We start from the raw sequence: 21,254 nt of genomic DNA, 5'->3' as shown, positions 1-21,254 counted from the left end.
AGAAATTTGTTAAGACTCCATTCATCTTTTCTAGTCGTCACTCTCGATCCTGCAAATAATGAAATATTGTTTGTTCAGAAATAGTAGATATATATTTTTTAAAAAAAATAAATTTTATGTACTTTAACTAACATTTAATTAAATTATAAAAACATCTAGAATAAAAAAAATGTACAGCTAGTTTTTTAATTCAAAATAATTTCACATTATATAAATTTTATAATTATAAATAATATATTTTATAAATTTTTTAATCAAAATCTAATTTGGAAGACCGAGAAAAAATACGTAGGGAGTATGTGTTAGGAAGATCCAAATTGCGAGGCCAAATTTTTTGTCACTCCGCCACTCCTACTCTGTTACAAACGCGACCTCATCTGTTGTTGCTGATGCGGCCACCGCAGCTGCGCGGAGGTGCGAGGCGGCGCGATGGCTGCGACAGATGGAGCCGGCGTCGGCGGAGTCCCTGCCGGAGAGGCCGTCAGAAGAGGAGTTCTGCGCCGCGCTCCGCAACGGCCTCGTCCTCTGCAACGTCCTCAACCGCGTCAATCCCGGCGCCGTCCCGAACGTGCGGGTCTGATGCCCAACACATTTGGGGAGAATAAGGTCACAACTTTTTATTACATGGAATATCACCGCGGCGTGTTAATGCTTCTTTTTGTGTCTACAGGTGGTGGAGAATCCCGTCGTCACGGTGCAAACGTTCGATGGGCCGGCACAGTCTGCAATTCAGTACTTCGAGAACATGAGGAACTTCCTTGTTGCAGTTAGCGCGATGAACCTGTTGACGTTTGAAGCTTCTGATATAGAGAAGGTACAGAGCTGAGTCGCATTGACCCCATGATTGCTCTCTCTCTCTCTCTCTCTCTCTCTCTCTCTCTCTCTCTCTCTCTCTCTCTCTCTCTCTCTCTCTCTCTCTCTCTCTCGTATTATTATGGGTTGTTTCATTTGCTCAATTGTAAGGCTTAGGAGATTCACTGAATTATTTTTGTCCGTTAGGGGAAAAAACAGGCGACTGTTTCTAGAATATCTTACTAGAGAATTGAAACTGTAGCTCTTATAGTTTTAGTACTCTATAGGTCAAATCTTTCAGTCAAGAAAATCCCACCTTATAGTTCAGAGTAGATGCTGAATGCTAGCTTATGACTTTTTTTAGATCAAGCTTATGATTTACCTCGCTATGTGTTAAACTCGTCCTATCTGAATTCCACCTACAACACTGACAGGGAGGTTCGTCAATGAAAGTTGTCGACTGCATACTTTGCCTCAAGGGATACCACGAGTGGAAGCTCTCAGGTGGCATTGGTATATGGCGGTATGGTGGCATCGTGAAGATCGCATCCTCTATCAAAAGGCCGGCTTCACATTTATCTAGGGGTGGAGGCTCAGACCAACAAATGCTGGAATTCGTGCATCTTCTCTCCGAGGTCTCCCTTGAGGAATCCAGAGTTGCAGAAGCTCAGCATTCCCTTTTCCAACACTTTGTTCTTCGAGTTGTGCAGTCATTCCTCCTGGAATGGAGTGAAGCTGAAGACTTGCCTCTAGATGATATGGTAGGTGAGTTCTACTTATTATCTACTTGTTGTCCCACTTAGTACTTGTTTGACTGATGCTCTCACTAACACTGAACAATGCTGAACCTGGACCAGAATAACCTTTGAGCTGATTTCCTTATGGTGGTGACTATTGCAGGTAATTGAAACAGTACTCGAGCAAGCTTGTAAAGAATTCACCATTCTGCTCGCTTCTCACCGAAATCAGGTGATGTAGTTTCAGGGAGAATAAAATATCTGATTTCTATTCCTCACAATTCTTTGTTATGATGATTGAACCCCTCTATGTACACTGCCTAATATGTCACATTTGCAAAAAAATATTCTGAAGAAAAAAGGCATTTGCAAAATTTTAACAAAAACTGCCACTAGTAGCTGTAAAAACTAAAAACTCCACAGTAATAATTGATTACTTACTTTTAGACATGCATCTTTAACAAATCAGGCCACTTTTAAGGAAGATGATGAAGGATGACAATGTAACTCTTTCTAAATTACAATTGATTGAAGCTATTTCAAAATGTCTGAAGGAGAATAGTCAGTGCTTATTCTCTTCATCGCGATTACCTCATGGCAACAGCGAACACTTGGATTTTAGAAGTGGACTTGAATCCCAGGAAGAAGAGCTGGAGGTAAATATGGCGTCTCAGTTAATTGTGCTACTGAGCTTGTTAGTTTGCAGTCTCCAGCACAGAATCAGCTCTGTTGCTATGTCCTTGTAGCATAATCAGGCTGCTACGCTTCATACTAAGCTTATTGTGTAGCAGTTGCATGTTTACTTGCCAGGACCTCTGTTCTACTTCTTTAATGATGTTCAAACCTTTGGTATTGTGTGTGTTGTTGAACTTTTCTGAATATGGTTAGTCTATTGATATTTAAAACATTCAGAAGTTAAAGATGTCCTTCAATGAGATGAAGCTTCAAGTTGAATCTACTCGCTCTGACTGGGAGGAAGACTTGAGGAGGCTAGGTCAGTACTGGATTTGGAATTATATTTAACCTTGAGTTCCTTGATTTCTGAACAAAATCTTTAAAACGTAGAAAGCTACTTTGAGGCTCAGAACCATAACGCCTACAACAGGTTACTTGAGGAAAATCGTAAGCTGTACAATCAAGTACAAGATCTTAAAGGTAATCTGCAAAATTATTAATTTCATTTTGTTGGTACCTAAGATATTTGGTTACTGATTATTTCAAAATTGTTTCTCATGTAGCATCAGAGTGTACTGCAGAGTAAATCTTTCCGAGAGACGCAATCTGATGAAAGGTCTACTGTTGATCATATTGGGGAAAACGGAGAAATTATGATTGCGAATCCTCAAAAGCAAGGGAAGGAGGGACGGAAGTTAATTCTCGCGTCACCTCTTTCTCCTACTCACATCCCTTCTAATAAAAACCCTTAAAATTTAAATAAATTACTCACTCTTGTCATTTATCCTATTTCTCTAGCCTCCGCATATAACTTATTTTATTAATAAAAATAAATAAAAAAATAGAAGAAAAATTAACGAATAATCTACTTCTAATTTTTCAGATCTCATCTAAAATAAAACTACGATATCGCTCCTCCTATATTCGTTCGGCGGCATTTCTATAACGCAACTATATTTTTATACTTTAAGTTTATAATTAATATTACCACGTTTAATATTTATATATTTTTTTTGTAGCTATAATTTTTTTAAGCAAGAAAAGGTGTTTAGTTTTGTACATTCATCGACGGGAGACGTCAAACATGCCTACGAAGACGCCAAACGTGACCCTGGAACGAACGGTACACTCGGTCACTCACATTGGGGCTATGGAAGAGGCAGCAGCAAGGGAGCGGAAGAGGCCGCGGGATGGCGACGCGGCCCCAGCGGCAGCGGCGGCGGCGGCGGTCGGGGAGGCGCAGTACGTGTACCTGCCTATCGCCGACGCCCTCAAGGTCCCCGGCGCCCGGGTCTGCCTCTTCGCCACAGTCGCCGAGATCGGCGCCGCCGTCCGCAGCCGCGGCACTGGTGAGCCTGCGCCTGCCTTTCGCCCTCGCCCTCCCTTTCTACCACTTGCCGTGCGCCTCCGCCTAGGGTCTAGGGTTTTCGGCGCCGCGTGGCTTTTAACTGTTTTGGGGGCTCCGGGACCGGGCGGGGAGACTCGGGGTGGTGTCTTCCGGTTGCTTCGCGTGCTTGGATTAGCTAGCTAGTTCTCCGAAAGGAACCCTGCTACTCTGGTGAAGTTTGTAGTGGAGGGCGGTGGAATGTTGCGGGCTGTGATTAGGCTGTTGCAGAAGTCGTCAGTTTCTGAACCGCTTGATGTCGCAAGCTGTTAGTTATGCTTCCTTCTTCAGTTCTTCTCCAGTCTGATTCACTAAGTGTCCACCTAGTGCTTGCTCTGGATTGCAAATGGTGCGCCAACAGGATGTTGTGTGGGGACCGGTTGTGAATTTTTTGCTGTGAAATTAGAGTAAAGTACATTTAGATTAAGTTGTAGAATTGTGTTGGTTATGATCAGTTCACTGCTCAAAATGCTGCTTGCTTCTTGAGGAAAAAAACCATGCTTTAGCATCTCCCTCATCCCTAAATCACCTCTTTTGGTGACTTTTTGCACGAAATCATCATGTAGTGAGAGGGATCTTCTGTTGATTGTGTCATGTTCAACTCATGTTCCTCACAATGATGGCAGGATAATGCTCTGCCATACCTATTTGAATAAGCTGTTAGACTTGATTCCAGTCTGGTGTGGCATTTTTGCTGGTTAATTTATATGATAATCATGTTTTTCTCTTTACTTTGTTCCTCAAATCAATGCTAGGGCACATGGTCATTGCTATAGTTTTTGCAGATTTCACTCTTACATTGAGGATTGCGGATCAATCACGTGCAGCTGGGATCTCTGTAACTTTTTTTTGCTGACAACACCACACTACTGCCCTGTGTTAGGTCAAGCAGAGATGTGATCAGTCTCCATAATGTTGTGGTATAGCTGAAAATTTTATTTAAATATGTCACTTGTCACATTTCTGGGTATTCCTATGAGCTATAACTTTCCACGTACCGTTTCTATGTGTGATTGTCCAAGCATTTTTTCCTTCTTTCATCTTTTTGAATTTTTAACTTCATATTTGGCAGCAACTAGATCATGTCCACTTTTATCTGCAGATAACAATGCATGGAGAATTCTTTGTTACATTTAACAAAAAGTTTTCTTCATTTGCACTATTTGAAGGGAAAGTATCTACAGAGTGCAGCCCATATCAAACGTCTATGAAATATCATGGGAGCAAGCATGACAGTGAACTTTTAACCCAGATGAGAATGTGGCTTTTGCATCATCCTCCAGGTGACTCCTAATTGATAATTTAATGTTGCTCATTTCTTTGGTCCACCCATCTGCATGACATTCTGTGTGATGCCTCAGTTGTGCTCATTCTGCTCCAAATTTGTGTGTCTATGAAATATCATGCAGAACAAGCTCTAATCCAAATAAGAAGCCAGCCTATCTATCATACTTGAGGGGGATGAAAGGATAATACTGTTGTCAATTTCCTGGTCCCACCAATTAGTGTGATGTGCATGAATTTATTTAGGGCCTATGGGTATACGATAGCCAGCTATTTATGATCTCTTCTTACCCAAAGGGGTAATATTATTTGATAAATTATGAATACTACAAGACTTGCATCTCCTTTACCATCTTAGCCCTTTGGTAGGGGCTGTTTCTACCTGTCTTTCAATCAAACACAACAACAGTTTGAATTTGGTTGTTGAAATTGTTCCTTCTTTATTAACTTGTCAGCTTCTTGCTGTGAACTCATGCTACTTTTAAGTACCTGCTATCCCAATATATGATGAATATATGCGATTCAACTACTATTGAATATATATATATATATATATATATATATATACCTTTTATTCTAGCATGAATTCTGTATCCGTGTTTGTCTCTATGCAGAGATTCATGAAATATTTTCATCTTCGTGTCTGAATACATGCTTAATCATTCATCTTTTGCAACATCTGTTTCTATCTAACTATTTTGCACCATAGGTCTGAAAGATCTTGAATTGCAGTTAAGGAGTATAAAGTCTGATTCTACTTTTGATCTAGTATGCAAGGTTGGGTCTTTATTCAATCACATTGCACTCAAGACTTATTTTTACAGAGGAACCGTCACAAATTCTCTTTGCCTTCTTGTAGGTTCTTCATGTCCGTGAAACTTCCAGCAGCGAATGGATATTTTATGTTTGGGATGGAACTGATACCCCTGCAACTGGGTTTCAGGCAATTTAGGATTGTAGGTTTGTCATTGTTTAATATTTTTAATTTCGGCTATAGCTAACAAAACAAGTTATGCAATCTAGGATGGTGCTCTAGTGCTTTTGAAATATTTTTAGGGCTTTTAATCTTTATTGTGTTGTTTTAAAATGACGAACTAACCTGTGCATAGTTAACGAAAAGCAAACAAGACTTCTTACAAAAGTATCTGCTGATATCACTGTTTTTTCTTAACTTTTTTCATATGCCTCCCTGTTATTTTGCTTGGTGAACATGTAGTTTGGATGCTCAGACTGTTGAATCATCCCCTCTACATCTTGAAGAAGCGCCTCTACCCAGGGAGGTTTTATGCACAATGCCATGTGTTGGAACTGTTTTGAGGGTTTTTGCAAACAAGTTTGTCAAGGAAGTATTTCACTTGCAAAAGAATATTTATTGGGCCAGGTTCTGCAACATTATTTGCAAGCAAGAGTTTGGCATGTGGAAGGGCATTTTGCTGCCCTCTAGTAGAGTTCGCCTTTTATCTCATGAAGATGGCAGTGTTGTCAATCGTCTGAAGTAATATTCTTCTCTCATGAATTTGAATGTCTTTTGAACATCATTTAAGTATATTTTACCAAATACATTAACACCTCCAGGATGTATGACAGTCGCATTGTCAACCAAGTCCATCGCCAGCCAATGGCAAGCCCCCCTGAGGCCTCTGATGTTGCTGGTACAGAGCATAACCTGATAATTTTTATAATTGCTCCACTGGTAAACATATTCTGTTTTATGGTTCAGACCCCACATTTAGCTTCTGATTCACCGTTTAATTGATTAGAACAGAAAAATTTAAGTTTGTTACTCAGGCCTTGATCTTCATAGTTACCTGAATAAGTGTATCATTCGCATTCCCCACTCTGCATGTGCAAACGAAGGTTGTCAAAATCATGAAAAATAAACCTCTATTTTTTTTTCCATGTGGTTCGTATCTATGGAGATCTAAATGCAGCACATGATGATTTTTTTCATGATGAAGGGATTTTTTACATGAATTATATTGTTGAATACATTGCATGAAGTTGTAATGCACCTTTGTTGCCATCTGTTGTCCACAAAGGCTTGCCACATGACAATTTATTCTCAATTCTTTCAGATGTAGAATATGAGACAGCAGGTTACACGACGTTAGTGGAGTCTTTAACTCATGAACAGGTAATACTCTTTCCCCATCCCCCCCCCCCCCCCAAAAAAAATTATTCATTAGTTTTATTTCCGTGTTAGATTTTCTCTGATGTTACCCCACGTGCAATGAACATAACTATCTTGCATTCGTCATGGGAACATATTTACTTCAATTTGATTTCAGCGATTTGTCTCTCCCTATTTCATAACAGAACTATATGTTTTTCTTCCCTAATTAATGCATATCTGGAAATGTTCTGAATTTTGACTCTTAAGCTAGCCAGCATCAATATCTCATATTTTTTTCTTGTGTTAGGTGACTCACAAGTTCAAAACCCTGATCCGTGTTGTGGCAGCATATCCATGTCAAGCTAGTGGCCTCCGTTTGCTTTTGACTGGTAACTATTGTCTTCGGTTGACTCTTGAGGATCCTACAGCAAGAATTCATGCGTACGTCCACAAGGACGACGGGGTAATATGTTACTGCATCACCCTTGTGCTTTATGGCTTTCCCTTCATGTTGCCCGTGGTGTCCACATTCATCAGCAGTAAACACCCACATTTCTGTATAAAGCTACTTGTAAAAATTTCTCACGCTTGCTGATGGTGTATTCCTGTCATCATCGTGATCCATGGCAGGTCAAATTCTTTGGTGGTTTTCTGACAGCGGAAGCGTTGATCAGAAAGATGAAAAAACTACTCGGCATCCCAGAAGACACTGAGGAAGGTGCTCCCTTGACCAGGAACCCACCCTGGATATGGTGTTGCTTGAAATCTTACCGTCTGGACAGAAACGATCCCTGTGGTAGCAGAAGATATCGGATCTTTGGCACAGAGATCAGGGATTGAATAGGGGGGACGCTCGAGTAGCTGGGAATAACCTTGGAAATGATTCTCATGCATATTGTGTGGTATGTGTATATCTGCTACCATTGTGCACATAGGCATCTTGCAAGGGAGCAGAGTCTTCAGTTGCTAGCCTACTAGAGGTACTACCTAGAATTAGTATGTGGTTGCAGTGTCGTCACTGGCTGTATGTAACGGTTATGCTTATGTACAATCAGGTTACCGATACACTGGTGGTATTCTGTATGCTCAAATTCTGCACCTGCAATCCTGCACGCTAATTATCTAATGAATTCACGCATGCCAACCTTATTTGCACAAAGTCCGAAACAGGACACATGAAATGGTGAGCACCTAATGCCATTCCCTGTGCATAGTGTCTTATAAATTTGTGTGTAGAAAAAACACCTTAATGCACAGTGACAAATTGTTAAATTGGAGAACATATTTCGAGGACATCAGCTTTCTACCAATGTATATTTATTGGTTTCTAGCTTTGAGATATTGTGCCTAGCTTGTTCCATTTTGAATAAACTACCTTATTCTCTCTCTTTCTTTAACTATCTTGCTATATTATTTTTTGTCCTACGTGTACATCTAATTAATACCTAAGACACTAGCACTATGAATGGCCTAACCATTGAGATCAATTGGAGTAAGAAACTACTACGATACTAGTACAAATTAAACGTGCGCATGGTGAGGCCTACGCTCTTGAAAAACATCTTACGGTCCTGCTGTAGAGATTTTTTTTCCGAGACCACCTCTCGTTACCAGCCAGGCCATGGGGAGGCTACGACAGAGATGAGAAGGAGGGAGAGAGAGAAAAAGGGAAGGAAAGGCAATTTGGTCTAAATTTTTTTAATGGCATATTTATAATGTTGAACTTTATGTTGCCATATTTTAAAGCCAACAAAATTATCATGGCATTGATCTAATTAACCTTTGTTTGAAAACACCATCTTAATATTGGTTCACTTTTAAAAAGCAGACGTAGAGTAAACTCTAAAGAACTACCAAATGACGAACCAAGGTCGCTTGTGTTCTTGTACAATATCATGAGGCATGCAAATTCATAATAAGCTATCGTTTAATAGCCCCAGCAGTACATCAAATGATTTGTCAAACAGATAAGTGTATCACTTGTGAAGCTTTAAACCGCCACAATCTAATAAAAAGTTCAAATAAAGCTAGCATTGACAACTTTTAGTCACCATTAGAAGAAAATAGTTTTAAATCACAAAAGCCAGTAAGCTTGTCAATGTATAACTGCGAGAGATTCTCTGATGCAGCTACACGTCGCTGTTGACGCATGGGATTCACTGGGAGTTGTTCTACGTGTGAGGGAAAAAAAAATCTAAAAGCAGACAGATCGTATTTGTTAAAATAGACAATATGTTACCGTATTTACAAATTTAGTGTAAGTATTCGGCACCTCATTTATCAAAAATGATGAACTGTGCCTTCGGTACTGAAATGCCAAATATACCACTGTTCATCATATTCGGCACCTCATGCATAAACAGTAGCCGTGTCGATTAAATTTCGTTTCTACTCTACTTCAAAATAGTGGTCTTCTATTACTCCAAAAAATTTAAAACTTTTTGTGTATGTTCCATAATCCATGTGCAACCTATTTTAATTGGATTCACCCAAAAATCATTTGTACATTTTAAACTAAAATTCTCAAAAAAATACTACTTTTATAATTTCTAACAATTATTAGTGTCTCAAATAAATTCAAAAAATCTAGGTAAATTCACTAATATTCTTGTTATGTGATGGACTAATTTCTAAAATTATTTACAGTCTTAAGTTATATGATGAAAAACTGAGTTCCTTTGTAATACTTTATTTATATATATTTTTATCATTTCATGTGATATTCTTCTTTTAATTCAATAAGATTCAGCTATCTCATTATTTTTATCTTGTTGACATGCTAACCTTTTAACTATATTTCTAAAGAATGGTAGGTGAGGTGGCGCATCTCTTGAACGGTGCGTAAACTAGGGGATAAAAATAATGAGATAGTTAAATTTTGTTTGAATTTAAATTGAATTAAAAGAAGAATATCATATAAAATAATAAAAATGCATATAAATAGAATATTATAAAGGAACTTATTTTTCATCATATAACCTAAGGTTGTATATAATTTTAGAAATTAGTCCATCATATAAGAAGAATTTTAGTGAATTATACCAGATTTTGGGGGATTTATTTGAGGCACTAACAATTATTAAAAGTTATAAAAGTAGTCTTTTTTGAGAATTTTAGTTTAAAATATACCAAGAATTTTGGGTGAATCTAATTAAAATAGTTTGCATATGGATTATGGAACACATATAAAAAGTTTTAAATTTTTTGAGTAACAGAAGACCACCGTTTTGAAGAAGAGTGGAAACGAAATCTAATCAACGCGGCTTTTGTTCATGCACGGAAGTAGACAGAGAATTTAGCTGTATTCGGCACTTGAGGTGTCGAATATGACACTGTTCACCATTTTGACATTTTAAGTGCCGAATATAGTTGATATTCGACATCTCATGTGCTGAAAATGGTGAATAATGCTATATTCAGCATCTAGCATTGTTCACTATTTTTGGTAAATGAGATATCGAATATACCTATCGAATTTGTAAATACATGACATGTTATCTGTTACGACAAATATAGCGGAATAGGTTATCAATTTTTGGATTTTTGCCACGTGTGAGTTGTGGTTGAATACGTAAGAGGAACCGCGTCCGTGTACAACGCCTAGCGGCTAACGTCCGCCCCAATCCAATTAGCCCCGTCTGCTCTGCGGCGCCTCGAATGGAAGCGCTCGCTATAGGATCCGCCCCTCCCCGGCCGGGCCTCGCAGTCCCGACCCGCCACTCCCACCTCCGCCGCCCCAGAACCCTGGCCGCGGCCGCGTGCCGCCCCCTCGCCGCAGCTCCCATGGACGACGCCGCCGCTGGTCGCCCCGGGCCCTCCCCTCTCCGCTGCACCCGCGCCGAGACGGTCAGTTCCCCCTCTTACCTTTCTGGAGCTCAGCTCGCCGAGAGTTGCGAATCGTGAGGTTTGTGTGGGTGTCGTGCTGTCGTGCAGGACTCGGAGGTGGATGAGATCGCGACGAGCTCGCAGGCCGCGGGCTCCGCTGGCGCCACGGAGCAGGGGGGCAACGGAGGCCCCGTGGCGGATGCTTCCACAGCCGGCGCCTCCACCGAAATCGCGGGCGTCGACGGGATAAGGATCCGGCGGCGCCCTGTGACGGGGCCGGCGGTGCACTACGTTGGCCCCTTCCAGTTCCGCCTCGAGAACGAGGGGAACACGCCGCGGAACATCCTCGAGAGGATCGTCTGGGACAAGGAAGCCGAGGTTTCGCAGGCACGTCCGTGAGATGAGATCATGATATGCTCCCGCGCCATGTGTATGATAATCCAGCTCGTGGGTTGATTAGCATTGTGCTGATGCGGTGCAAGATTTTGTGCTTGACAGATGAAGGAGAGGAGACCCCTGTACATGTTGAAGGGGCCACTGGAGGCTGCTCCTCCGGCGAGGGACTTCGTTGGGGCGCTCAAGGCGTCGTATGATCGGACTGGTCTGCCTGCTCTGATTGCGGAGGTCAAAAAGGCTTCACCCAGCCGGGGTGTTCTCAGGGAGGATTTCGATCCGGTGAGTTTGGGGTATGAAAATTTGTGCTTCAATTTGCAGTTTTCTCGTGTGTTTTTGGCATTAGCCTACTAGTTGCATGTGAATTATATTGCTCGTGTAACTACCATTTCAGTGATAATTTGTCCTGTCATCCTGTGAACTCATTTGTAGAACTGTTGTAATTTAAACCTGATATATTATTGACTCAACTGATTATTGACAGTGACACAACGGTGGTGCTAATCTACACCCAGGGTTAGAAAAGTATTCTACACCCAGCATGTATCACTGAGATGCACTACGAATTGCTGAACCGAAAGCACTGTTTTAAGGTCTTCAGTAATGACTGACTGGATTTTCTTTTGCTGAATTTCTGTAATTTGGTTCAGCAAATCATTGTTGGTGTAGCTACACCCTAGGTGCATATTAGCACGTGTACAATTATTAATTACTGATTAGTCATCACAGAATAATACAACATAAACGTGAGGATGCTAGGATGTTTGTCCTTCTATTATTTATTTTTAACACATGCGCTACGAGCCTACAAGAGAGATGTAAGGAATTGGAATAGTTGATTTTTTTAAGTTTTATGTATACCCCTATATATGGTTGCATGTCTGCTGAAAAATTGCATAATAGCTGACTAGGTCATCTATTTGACATTGTTTTCTACTGATGCCTAGTGATAGTTTGCCATATTTCTATGGCATAGACCAGGCTACAAGCTTTTCTAAACTCATGTGAATTTGGAATATGTTACATAGAATTGCATTGAATATTAATGCATTACTTTATTCCTTAGTTTTGTTAATACCCACTTTATCAGACTGATCCCCATTTAGTGATATGTTTATTTGTTGACAGTCTGAATAAACATACATGATTTTATTTTGAAACCAGCCAATTACTTTTGATGTGTAATAATGTTCATTGGGACATAAACAGGTTCAGATCGCTCAAGCATACGAGAAAAATGGAGCAGCATGCCTTAGTGTTCTTACAGATAAAAAATACTTTCAGGTCATTAATTTCTTCACCTTGAGATTTTTTGATGTAGGATTGGTCCTGATCTCTCATATCAAATTTAGTCGCCTTTCTATCATCCATGATAAAGTTATGCATGCTGAAGACACTTGTTTTCCTTTAATATGTAATCAGGGAAGTTTTGACTACTTGGAGGCTATCCGCAATGCTGGAGTCAAGGTTGTGTAGCCACACTGTGTACATACATTTCAGAAGTCAATTATATTCAGATAGAGTAGTTCAATTGTTCAAGTGCATGAATAGCTCAAGATCTGAATTACTAAATGCAGTGCCCTCTTCTGTGCAAAGAGTTCATTGTTGATGCCTGGCAACTTTACTATGCACGGTCCAAGGGTGCAGATGCTGTTCTTCTGATTGCGGCTGTATTACCTAACATTGATATAAAGTATATGTTGAAAATTTGCAAAATACTTGGCATGGCTGCTTTAGTTGAGGTTAGCTGAGTTGTTTTTGCAATATATTTTCATATGTTGAAGCCTTTCAGCCCCCACCTCTTGCTGCTCGAGTCATTTGATTTAGTGCTGCAACCTGACTGTGTTGTTGAAGGTGCATGATGAAATGGAAATGGACCGTATTTTAGGGATCGATGGTGTACAGCTCATTGGCATCAATAACCGTAATCTTGGTATATTGTTCTTATTTATTTCTTGGACAATGAATTCAATTTCTAGTGATACCAGACAAGTCTTTTCACTATTTTATCACCTGGACGCTTTTTGGTTCATATCAGACTATTGGCTTAGGCGTCTTCATTGTCACCGTACTTTGAAGCTTCTGTTGCATGGTAGAAAAGCGATTGGGGGAAAATTATTGGTAATCTAGACCATTTAAGAGTCAACTTTATAAATACAGGATTAAGGAAGTAAAACATGACAATGTGGTCACTATGGGAACTAAATGATTATAGATGTTAATATTATACATTTATTCTGTAATGTTCCATATCATGTTATAGGCTTAATAAGTCACCTAGGACATTTTTTTCCCAGAGACGTTTGAAGTTGATATTGCAAACACAAAAAAGCTTCTGGAGGGTGAACGAGGACAAATTATAGCTCAGAAGGATGTAATTGTAAGTATTTTTCTTTGACGTGATTTTCGTGAAAAGCAAAAAAGAATAAGACAACTGCTTCCTCTGTCTCTGGCTATGAATTATTGCACTATGCTTCCTCTGTCTCTGGCTATGGCTATGCCTCTTGCTATAAAACTATTCACAAATCACACTTCCATATACTTAGAGCAGATGTAAGGTAAACTTTGTTGTGCACAGATTCTTATGCATTTAGACAAAATAAATCACTACTCTGCTAACCTGGCAATGCAAATATTCCACAAGTAATTATGTTTTACTTAGTAAATTTTGGCATCTGTTGCTACACTTGGGAGGAACATTAGTTCTTTATTATCCCATTATTGTCATCTAAAGCTACCTCACTAGATTACAAATTGCTACAGCATGTGGCACTATGCTGTGAGCCTCTGAATCAGGCATGTGTACCTTCAGTAATGATATGTCTATGAAGTAATTCATTCAGTGGGTTGAAGAGGAAAATCTTGTAGGTTTTGCAGAAATTAAAAAGAAGAAGAAGGGAGGCTATCCGTAATGAGTATTCCTTTCCTCAATTCTGCTCCACATTTGGAGCCATTCTGGTGTGTGGCACATGGAGTGACATAAATTAGTGATGCTTAGTTAAGACACAACTGCCCCCAAGTCAAATCACCTCCCTGACTGAAAGTTAGAGCATCCTCTTTCAGAAACAATTAGAAAACTATCTTCAAACTGTATTTCATCGATGTTAGTAAATCTCTACTGAAATTGCTATCCAGCAGTTATGAAAACAATTGCACAATGTCACGTGGTTGACTATGCCCAGGACGGACTACTTGGCATCCATTATTCATGTGGTGATCTTTGACCATTACAGGTTGTAGGAGAATCTGGGCTGTTCACTCCTGATCATATTTCGTTCGTTCAAAATGCTGGGGTCAAAGCGGTAAGTCATCAGCCATGTAACACCTCCAAAAAGCTGACAACTTTTTGGCATCCCTTGCTTTTGGTTGTGCTGAACTGCTGATTCGTCCGGCGCGTTGCTGTAGGTTCTGGTTGGGGAGTCCCTCATCAAGCAGGAGGATCCAGGGAAAGCAGTCGCTGGGCTTTTCGGTAAAGATATCTCGCACGCGGGTACTGCTTAAAGACGCAGAAGAGCCGATCGAATAGGCGAGAAACGCAACGCTGGATCGCATCATTGTGGATAGGGAAAAGTTGGAGCAATCCGCTCTTTTGGAGAGCTTTGGTCGACCGTTTTGTTTACCTGATCAGCGACTTCTCCATACTGCTGTTTTTTTTTGTGACCTAACCTTCTCGAGCAAATAAATACATATTACAATGCGCAAGATATGATCGAATAAGTTGGATGTAATTGCAAGCAGCTTTGATTTTGCCTAGACTTGATCAGCACTGGGCGGCCGGTCTTGTACTACCATTTGAGCTCACCTTCGTCGTTCTTGTTTGGAGCATGGAAATTTAAGCTAGTCCTGTAGTACAGAACGTTGGGTTTTGGCAGAAATTTACAAAAAACTGGGCTGTTTTGTACAAAGATTCTGTGAAATGATTGCGAAAATGTGCGTTTCAGAGACGGGCTTTGGTTCGTTCGTGACTCCAAATATGGGCCATAATTCATAAGCCGTAAGGTGACGGGCTCCACCGTTTGGACTCCACCCATCCATCACAGTATCACACCCAATAGGGCCCAACCCACTGCCTCGTGCCTCCACCCTCCAGCGACGGCGGCCATGCAGGGCCGTCTCCGCCGCCTCCTCCGCGCGCCGCCGCCCAGAGCCCGACTCTCCCGCGTGCTCTCCTCCTCGCCGCCCGCGAGCAGCGGAGACGGCGATGGCGGCGGGGTGGCGGTGAAGCAGGTGACGCGGGGGAACCTAGCGGAGTCCCTGGAGGAGCTGCGGGGGCGCGTGCGGGACGCCGCGTTCGTGGGGCTCGACCTGGAGATGAGCGGCGTCACGAGTGCGCCGTGGAGGGACACCTTCGAGCTCGACCGCGCCGACGTGCGGTACCTCAAGCTCCGCGACTCCGCGGAGCGGTTCGCCGCCCTGCAGCTCGGCGTCTGCCCCTTCCGATGGGACCCTGCCAAGTCCGCCTTCGTCGCCCACCCGTGCGTCGCGCATGTCTTTCCCTGATCTCCTTTCTGTTCCAGTAATCCACCAGTATCTGAGGATACACGTTTACCTGTAGTGAGCTTGAATATCTGATTTGGGTTTTGGGGTATGCACCTAGCGGATTAGCGGATTTGCGTCCTCTAGGCAACAACGCCTTGGGCTTGCTTTCCTGTAGAAAGCTTCGTGGTGATAATTAGTTAGCTAAGATGATGTTCAAAGGGCATTTGTTTCAGCACCCAGTATTCCCCTTTGATCCTAATAATAGGTTTGCTTACTATGATCTGTGTAATCTTCTGCAGTGATAAGCTCGTAGAACACATACTGAGATAGCAACTAGTAGCATTTTAAGTTGGAAAGATGAGATCCGAACACCTAAGGAAAAACATTGATCTAGAATAGCTCTTGAACTGGTTGTGCCTTGCAGAAACTTCCTTTGTGTTATTCTAGGTTGCACTGACACCTGCGCAACCATCCTACTGGTGTAGAACACCATGTTGAACATGGACACTGCTCCAACACCCCGCCATGGTTCTGGCAGATTAACTCTAACTTTGAGTAATAATTCGAATTTGGCGATGTCTTTGACACGGATGATGCATGTCCGATGCCACCTCATTTAGAATGTTCTGACATGGACTCCTTGTGGTTAGTTGTGAAGTTTTGCAATATATGTAGGTATGGCTGAATGCTGATATGCAGTGCATTATTTATCATTGATTGCTTGATCACTTCCTAATCAGTTCTGCAGCTGGCCTTTTTCCAGGGCATGACCTTTTCTTCTTGACAGGCATAACTTCTTTATCTTCCCTCGCAAGGAGCTCCCAAGTGATTGTTCAACTCATGAGTTTCTTTGCCAGACAACTTCAATTGACTTCCTAGCAAAGTACCAGTTTGATTTCAACACATGCTTCCGTGAAGGTGCTTTCTCTTACCTGTAATACTTGCTTGAGCTGTTACTTGATGCATATCTCTCTTGATCAAAATTGCAGGATGGGCCTATTCACACGTAACTCATTTGATAGTTATTTTTCATTGGCCTGTGCATAAGAGATAAGACCATGCATGCTATGTCTAGAGTATTTGTTCATTTACAATATTTGGTTAATCACAGGAATATCTTATTTATCCAGAGCACAAGAGGAAGAGGCACTGCAGAAATTAAATTTGTTGTATCACAATAACATATATGCATCTTCCATCACTTGTGAAGAGGATGGAGATATGCCATTAAAAAGTGCTGCTGATATCCTTTTCACGGAGAGGATGAAGATTAAATTCAATGAGTGGCGTGATGTGGTAATCAGCAAGCCGAGAGTTGATAGCCATTTGCCAGGAAACATTAATTGCAGCCAAGGCCAATTCCAGACAGTTTTCTTCAAAATGCGTCCAGCTGTTATGCTTAATGGATTCTCATCACATCAGTTAAAGTTAATTCAACAGGTATCACGGAACATATTCATTGCCTTGGACTATAGTGATAGCTGGGCGGCTAATTTCTGAAAATGATTCTGCATGCATCCACGAGTTATATCTTTGGCTAAAAAAATTCCGTATAGTCCAAATTTCTTATATGATACTCCTTTTGTTATTTTTGGTTTGATGTTTTAGACTTATGCACAGTTATTAAGAAAAAGAAAAAGAAAGCAAAAGCTTACCACATGCCCTTAGTAAAGTTGTCTCTTACTACCTTATCAAATTTGTTTGTCTTAAATACTCATATTGACCAATGGACAACGAAATTGAGTCTCATAATCTTGTATAATGTATCACACACTAAATGGGGGAATGGGCACTATAGGAATATATATGTATATGTCTCTTCTCAAAACAGTATAACATCAAATAAAAAAGAACGCTTTTCCTCTCCAGAAACACCAAATGAAAAGAACATAATCTTTAGTATTTATCTTTATAATATACTTTGTTTCTTGCACAATATTTGTGTCTGTTGTCATTTTGGTAGTTTCTGTGTGATGTGGAATTACAACTATTGCTAGTTGGATTTAGGATATTTGAATACAGATTGATGCTTTCTGTTGCACATTAATAGAACTTCTTGCCACTCACTATTTCTGTTTCTGCTCATATAAAATATCTCCCATGCAGGTTTTAAGAAAAAACTTCAGGGATCTTGTTTATGTTTGTACATTTAGTGATGATGACACTTCTGAGAAGAGAGTTGTTTATTCAGACACCAAAGAGGACAAAATAATGTTGATGGTAAGAGAATTCTACTGATCCATGTAGAAAATGGCAGATGATTCATTTCTTTTTGTTTCCATGGTAAATATATTTCAAAATCCGGAGGTCATCTATTTGTTTAAGTTTCTTTTTTCTCGAATGATTATTTGACTTTTAAGTTTGAACTCCAGTTTTTGTTATTTGCATGCATTTTCTTTCCTTTGGTTTTGAACTGAAGAGGTCCAAGGTTCAGAACATATGTATGATCGTTGCTCCACTAATCTAAGCAATAGATAGTGATATATTTTTCTGTTTTACTTCAGAAAGATGTGCAGGAAGATCTACTAAGAAGCAGGGAAGCAAGAGTCAAATCAGCAATAGGAATCCGCCACGTCATTGATCTTCTTTCATCAGAAAGGAAGCTGATTGTTGGCCATAGCTGTTTCCTAGGTAACTAAACTATATTTTCGTGCTTACAGGTAGTTTTATGAGAAGCAACTTCACAGTTGGAAATTGCTGAGCAGATGTATAGTGAATTTGGGACCAGTAGATATCAGCTTAATAGATTATTTCTCTGCACCAACTTTGGAGCTTCTTCTGAACATATCTTCTGTGTTAAAACAGATATTGCTCAAGTGTACAGCAAGTTTATTGGTCCTCTTCCTTCATCCATGAAGGAATTTGCCTCAGGCATCCACAAAATTTTCCCACACATTGCAGATACCAGGCATCTCATGTCTGCAAATCAAACAGTTCAGAATGTGATGAAGCATAAAAGCAAATCATTGTCTTCAGCTTTCTCATTGTTGTGCCCTACACCTTATTCATCTGCTGATAAATCGTCCAGCCTTTGTCCTCTAAGAATTGAAGTTGAAGGAGATGAAACAACGTATGGTTCACGTGCTTGCATTCTTTTGATAATATTTGATATGCTTATATGCAAAACTGCTCTCACAAGTAGCAGAGAACACCGCTACTGCCTTTCCATTTTAATTGAGATTAGTTGGTTTTACATCAACTTACATTATTGCTGATCTAGTATCTTGTTGTTTACCGTGCTATCCTGCAGGTCATCGTGCTTCATTTCAGGTGGTAAGCACGAAGCAGGGTATGATGCATACATGACTGGATGTGTTTTTGTGCAGTTGTGCACTTATCTTGACATCAAATTTGAGCAACTGTCACCTCAGGAGAACCTAGCCACAAACAATAAGATGCAGAAACACATTAACTTTTTGTCGCCTAGCTGGAACAGCGGAACAGTGGTTGATTTAAGTACTGGCAAGGAGAGACCAGATCCAGGTTATATGCGTAGATATCCTGCTCCTGTGTATGACAACATTGTCCTCATCTGGGGATTCCAGTCTAAGGTCAGAGCAAAGGATATAAAGGATTGCATCTGCAAAGTGTTTGGTCCAGCATCGGTTATGTCAGTCTTCTCCATTGATTCAACTGCTGTTCTCGTGCAGTTTAGTAAACTAGAGTCTGTAAACGATTTCTTGGATTTGAAGGCTGTTTTAGAGAGGACAGATAGTGCCATCTCAATTCTACACCCTCTGTCAACTATATTGGAAGGAGGTCAAACACGAGCTGCTAAGTATGATACCTACAGAGACATTTGCAGCTCTTCTGAATCAAAGTTCCTCTTTGCGGACCAAGCTGAAGCGGTTTGTGCAGCTTCAAAGAATCGGCTCCAAGAGAATGTTGATGACAATTTTATATCTGGTGTACACGAGACTATTCTTGACGGCAAAAGACTAAATAAGGGAGATGGAAGGAAATCTGGTTCCAAGAATCAAGACGACAATGATATCTCATGTCAGGATATCTTAGATGCTCTACACGATGGCAGAGCGTTGTTTGGCAAACGAATGAGAAGCTGATGGCTGCTACTATCGATCTTTTTCCACAGGTTATTAGTCTTTTGCCATTTATTTGAGTCTTACTGCTCTGAGTAACTGATGTTTTGAAATCAGTATTGTCTTTAGGCACAGTGCTATCCGCATTCACTCTGTGCAAGCTTTGCACTACATCTGTACTGATGCAGGGAAGCATTCTTCCTGATCTGATTTACGAGAATGACTGGTACCTTACGCCATCCTCTTTTTTTACTCATGGGAGAGCTGTTGCCTGAGTTGGAACTGGTAGAGGTTTAGCTATGCAGTTCAGGGATAGGTATCTTGGGATGCAATCGATGTGTAAACTCAGATTAATATATTATCGTACCCTTTTTTCCTTCACACAGTAGCAGGGTAAAGAAAAACTCTGCATGGTGCATGCAATGGACAAAACCTTACTAACTACAAATCTCCTGTGATTTGTCTCCTTAAACTCGTTGGAGGAGCATGCCACCTCATCTACGTTCTAGGCTAAATCTGTTATCTATCCTCGTAGATACAAACCCATAGCAACGGCAGAATATGCAAATAACCGTCCATTTGAACTTTGAACATCTCGCCCATACTTTGTCTCTCCAAAATGAGTCGCTTCGTCTGGGGCGCCGAAGTTGACCAGGCTCACCAAAGACAACAAACAAAGGGTTTATCTGCATATTTGACCGCCACGTTGGACTGATCAAGCAGCCACGTCAGCGACTCTATCCGCCCTGGTGAGTTTTGGGCCTTGATGAGCAACTCAGTCTCGACAACGTCTCACAGGTTTGAAAATTTCAATCCACAAAGTATAAGTAACCCGTGTTCGAAAATTCATGAGCTCTGCAGCAAACATTCACTCGCCTTCTCTACGTATATCTCGCCTTCTGGCCCTGTTTGGTTTGTGACACTAGGAGGTCAGACCAAATTTTGATCATACCAAAGTGATTTGGCTAGCGTTTGACTCGAAGCTAAAATTTAGTTGTGCTCGAAATTTTTTGGCCGTGTCTGTCTACAGTCAACTAGCAGCGGGGGCGAGTTTTGAGCGCCCGTGTTTTGATCGGCTATCAAATTTTAGCTTGATCACGAACCAAATAACTATTATTTTATTTAAATTTCAGTATTATTCCGATTTTAATCATAACCAATATTTGATTTAAATCCCTCCAGACCTGCAACCAAACAGTCCCTTCTATCTTTGATTTTTTTTTAGCCTATTTAATATTAATATTTTAATAATAGTCCATCGGGATCTATATTTTCAGAAACTAGCTCATTTTATCACGCCACAAGCTTTAGCGTGACTCACAACTTAGTCACGCCAAGGAGTCTGGCGTGACTGCGGTGCCACGTTGGTGGGCGGCCGGCCACGTGCCACGTGGGCGTGTCGACGTGGCAGCCATGAGTCGCGCCAGGGCGCATGGCGTGACTCCAGCCGCGCCAACCACTATGACGCGACAGAGCACCATACAGGCACGGCCGTCTGTCCCCTGTGTCACGCCAAGGGCGCTGGCGCGACT

General features: G+C 40.9%; 3 protein-coding genes and 1 pseudogene across 3 annotated transcripts; all 4 read left to right on the top strand.

The window, feature by feature from the left end:
- Positions 1 to 331: 331 nt before the first annotated feature.
- LOC133924389 (kinesin-like protein KIN-14F) lies at positions 332 to 2,173 on the top strand. Its single transcript, XM_062369895.1, has 6 exons — positions 332 to 568; positions 671 to 814; positions 1,227 to 1,427; positions 1,503 to 1,553; positions 1,693 to 1,761; positions 1,999 to 2,173. The coding sequence occupies exons 1-6, from the start codon at positions 443 to 445 to the stop codon at positions 2,026 to 2,028; spliced, it is 621 nt and encodes a 206-aa protein (XP_062225879.1). The 5' UTR covers positions 332 to 442; the 3' UTR covers positions 2,029 to 2,173.
- A 594-nt stretch (positions 2,174 to 2,767) lies between these two features.
- Positions 2,768 to 8,076, top strand: LOC133924388 (protection of telomeres protein 1b-like; annotated as a pseudogene).
- Positions 8,077 to 10,571: 2,495 nt separating this feature from the next.
- LOC133924387 (indole-3-glycerol phosphate synthase, chloroplastic-like) lies at positions 10,572 to 14,956 on the top strand. Its single transcript, XM_062369893.1, has 10 exons — positions 10,572 to 10,831; positions 10,919 to 11,197; positions 11,309 to 11,485; positions 12,413 to 12,487; positions 12,626 to 12,670; positions 12,781 to 12,945; positions 13,058 to 13,136; positions 13,501 to 13,583; positions 14,437 to 14,505; positions 14,609 to 14,956. Exons 1-10 carry the CDS (start codon positions 10,643 to 10,645, stop codon positions 14,702 to 14,704), a joined length of 1,257 nt encoding a protein of 418 aa, XP_062225877.1. The 5' UTR covers positions 10,572 to 10,642; the 3' UTR covers positions 14,705 to 14,956.
- Positions 14,957 to 15,107: 151 nt separating this feature from the next.
- On the top strand, positions 15,108 to 19,956 carry LOC133924386 (poly(A)-specific ribonuclease PARN). Its single transcript, XM_062369892.1, has 7 exons — positions 15,108 to 15,678; positions 16,470 to 16,600; positions 16,794 to 17,122; positions 17,789 to 17,902; positions 18,187 to 18,313; positions 18,488 to 18,752; positions 18,933 to 19,956. Exons 1-7 carry the CDS (start codon positions 15,305 to 15,307, stop codon positions 19,744 to 19,746), a joined length of 2,154 nt encoding a protein of 717 aa, XP_062225876.1. The 5' UTR covers positions 15,108 to 15,304; the 3' UTR covers positions 19,747 to 19,956.
- The last annotated feature ends 1,298 nt before the right edge of the window (positions 19,957 to 21,254 follow it).

The sequence above is a fragment of the Phragmites australis genome, chromosome 7 (genome assembly GCF_958298935.1).
Source record: "Phragmites australis chromosome 7, lpPhrAust1.1, whole genome shotgun sequence".
NCBI classification, from domain to species: Eukaryota; Viridiplantae; Streptophyta; class Magnoliopsida; order Poales; family Poaceae; genus Phragmites; species Phragmites australis.
The sequence above is the reverse complement of the archived record's forward strand: the minus strand, read 5'-3'. Positions and strand labels throughout refer to the sequence as shown.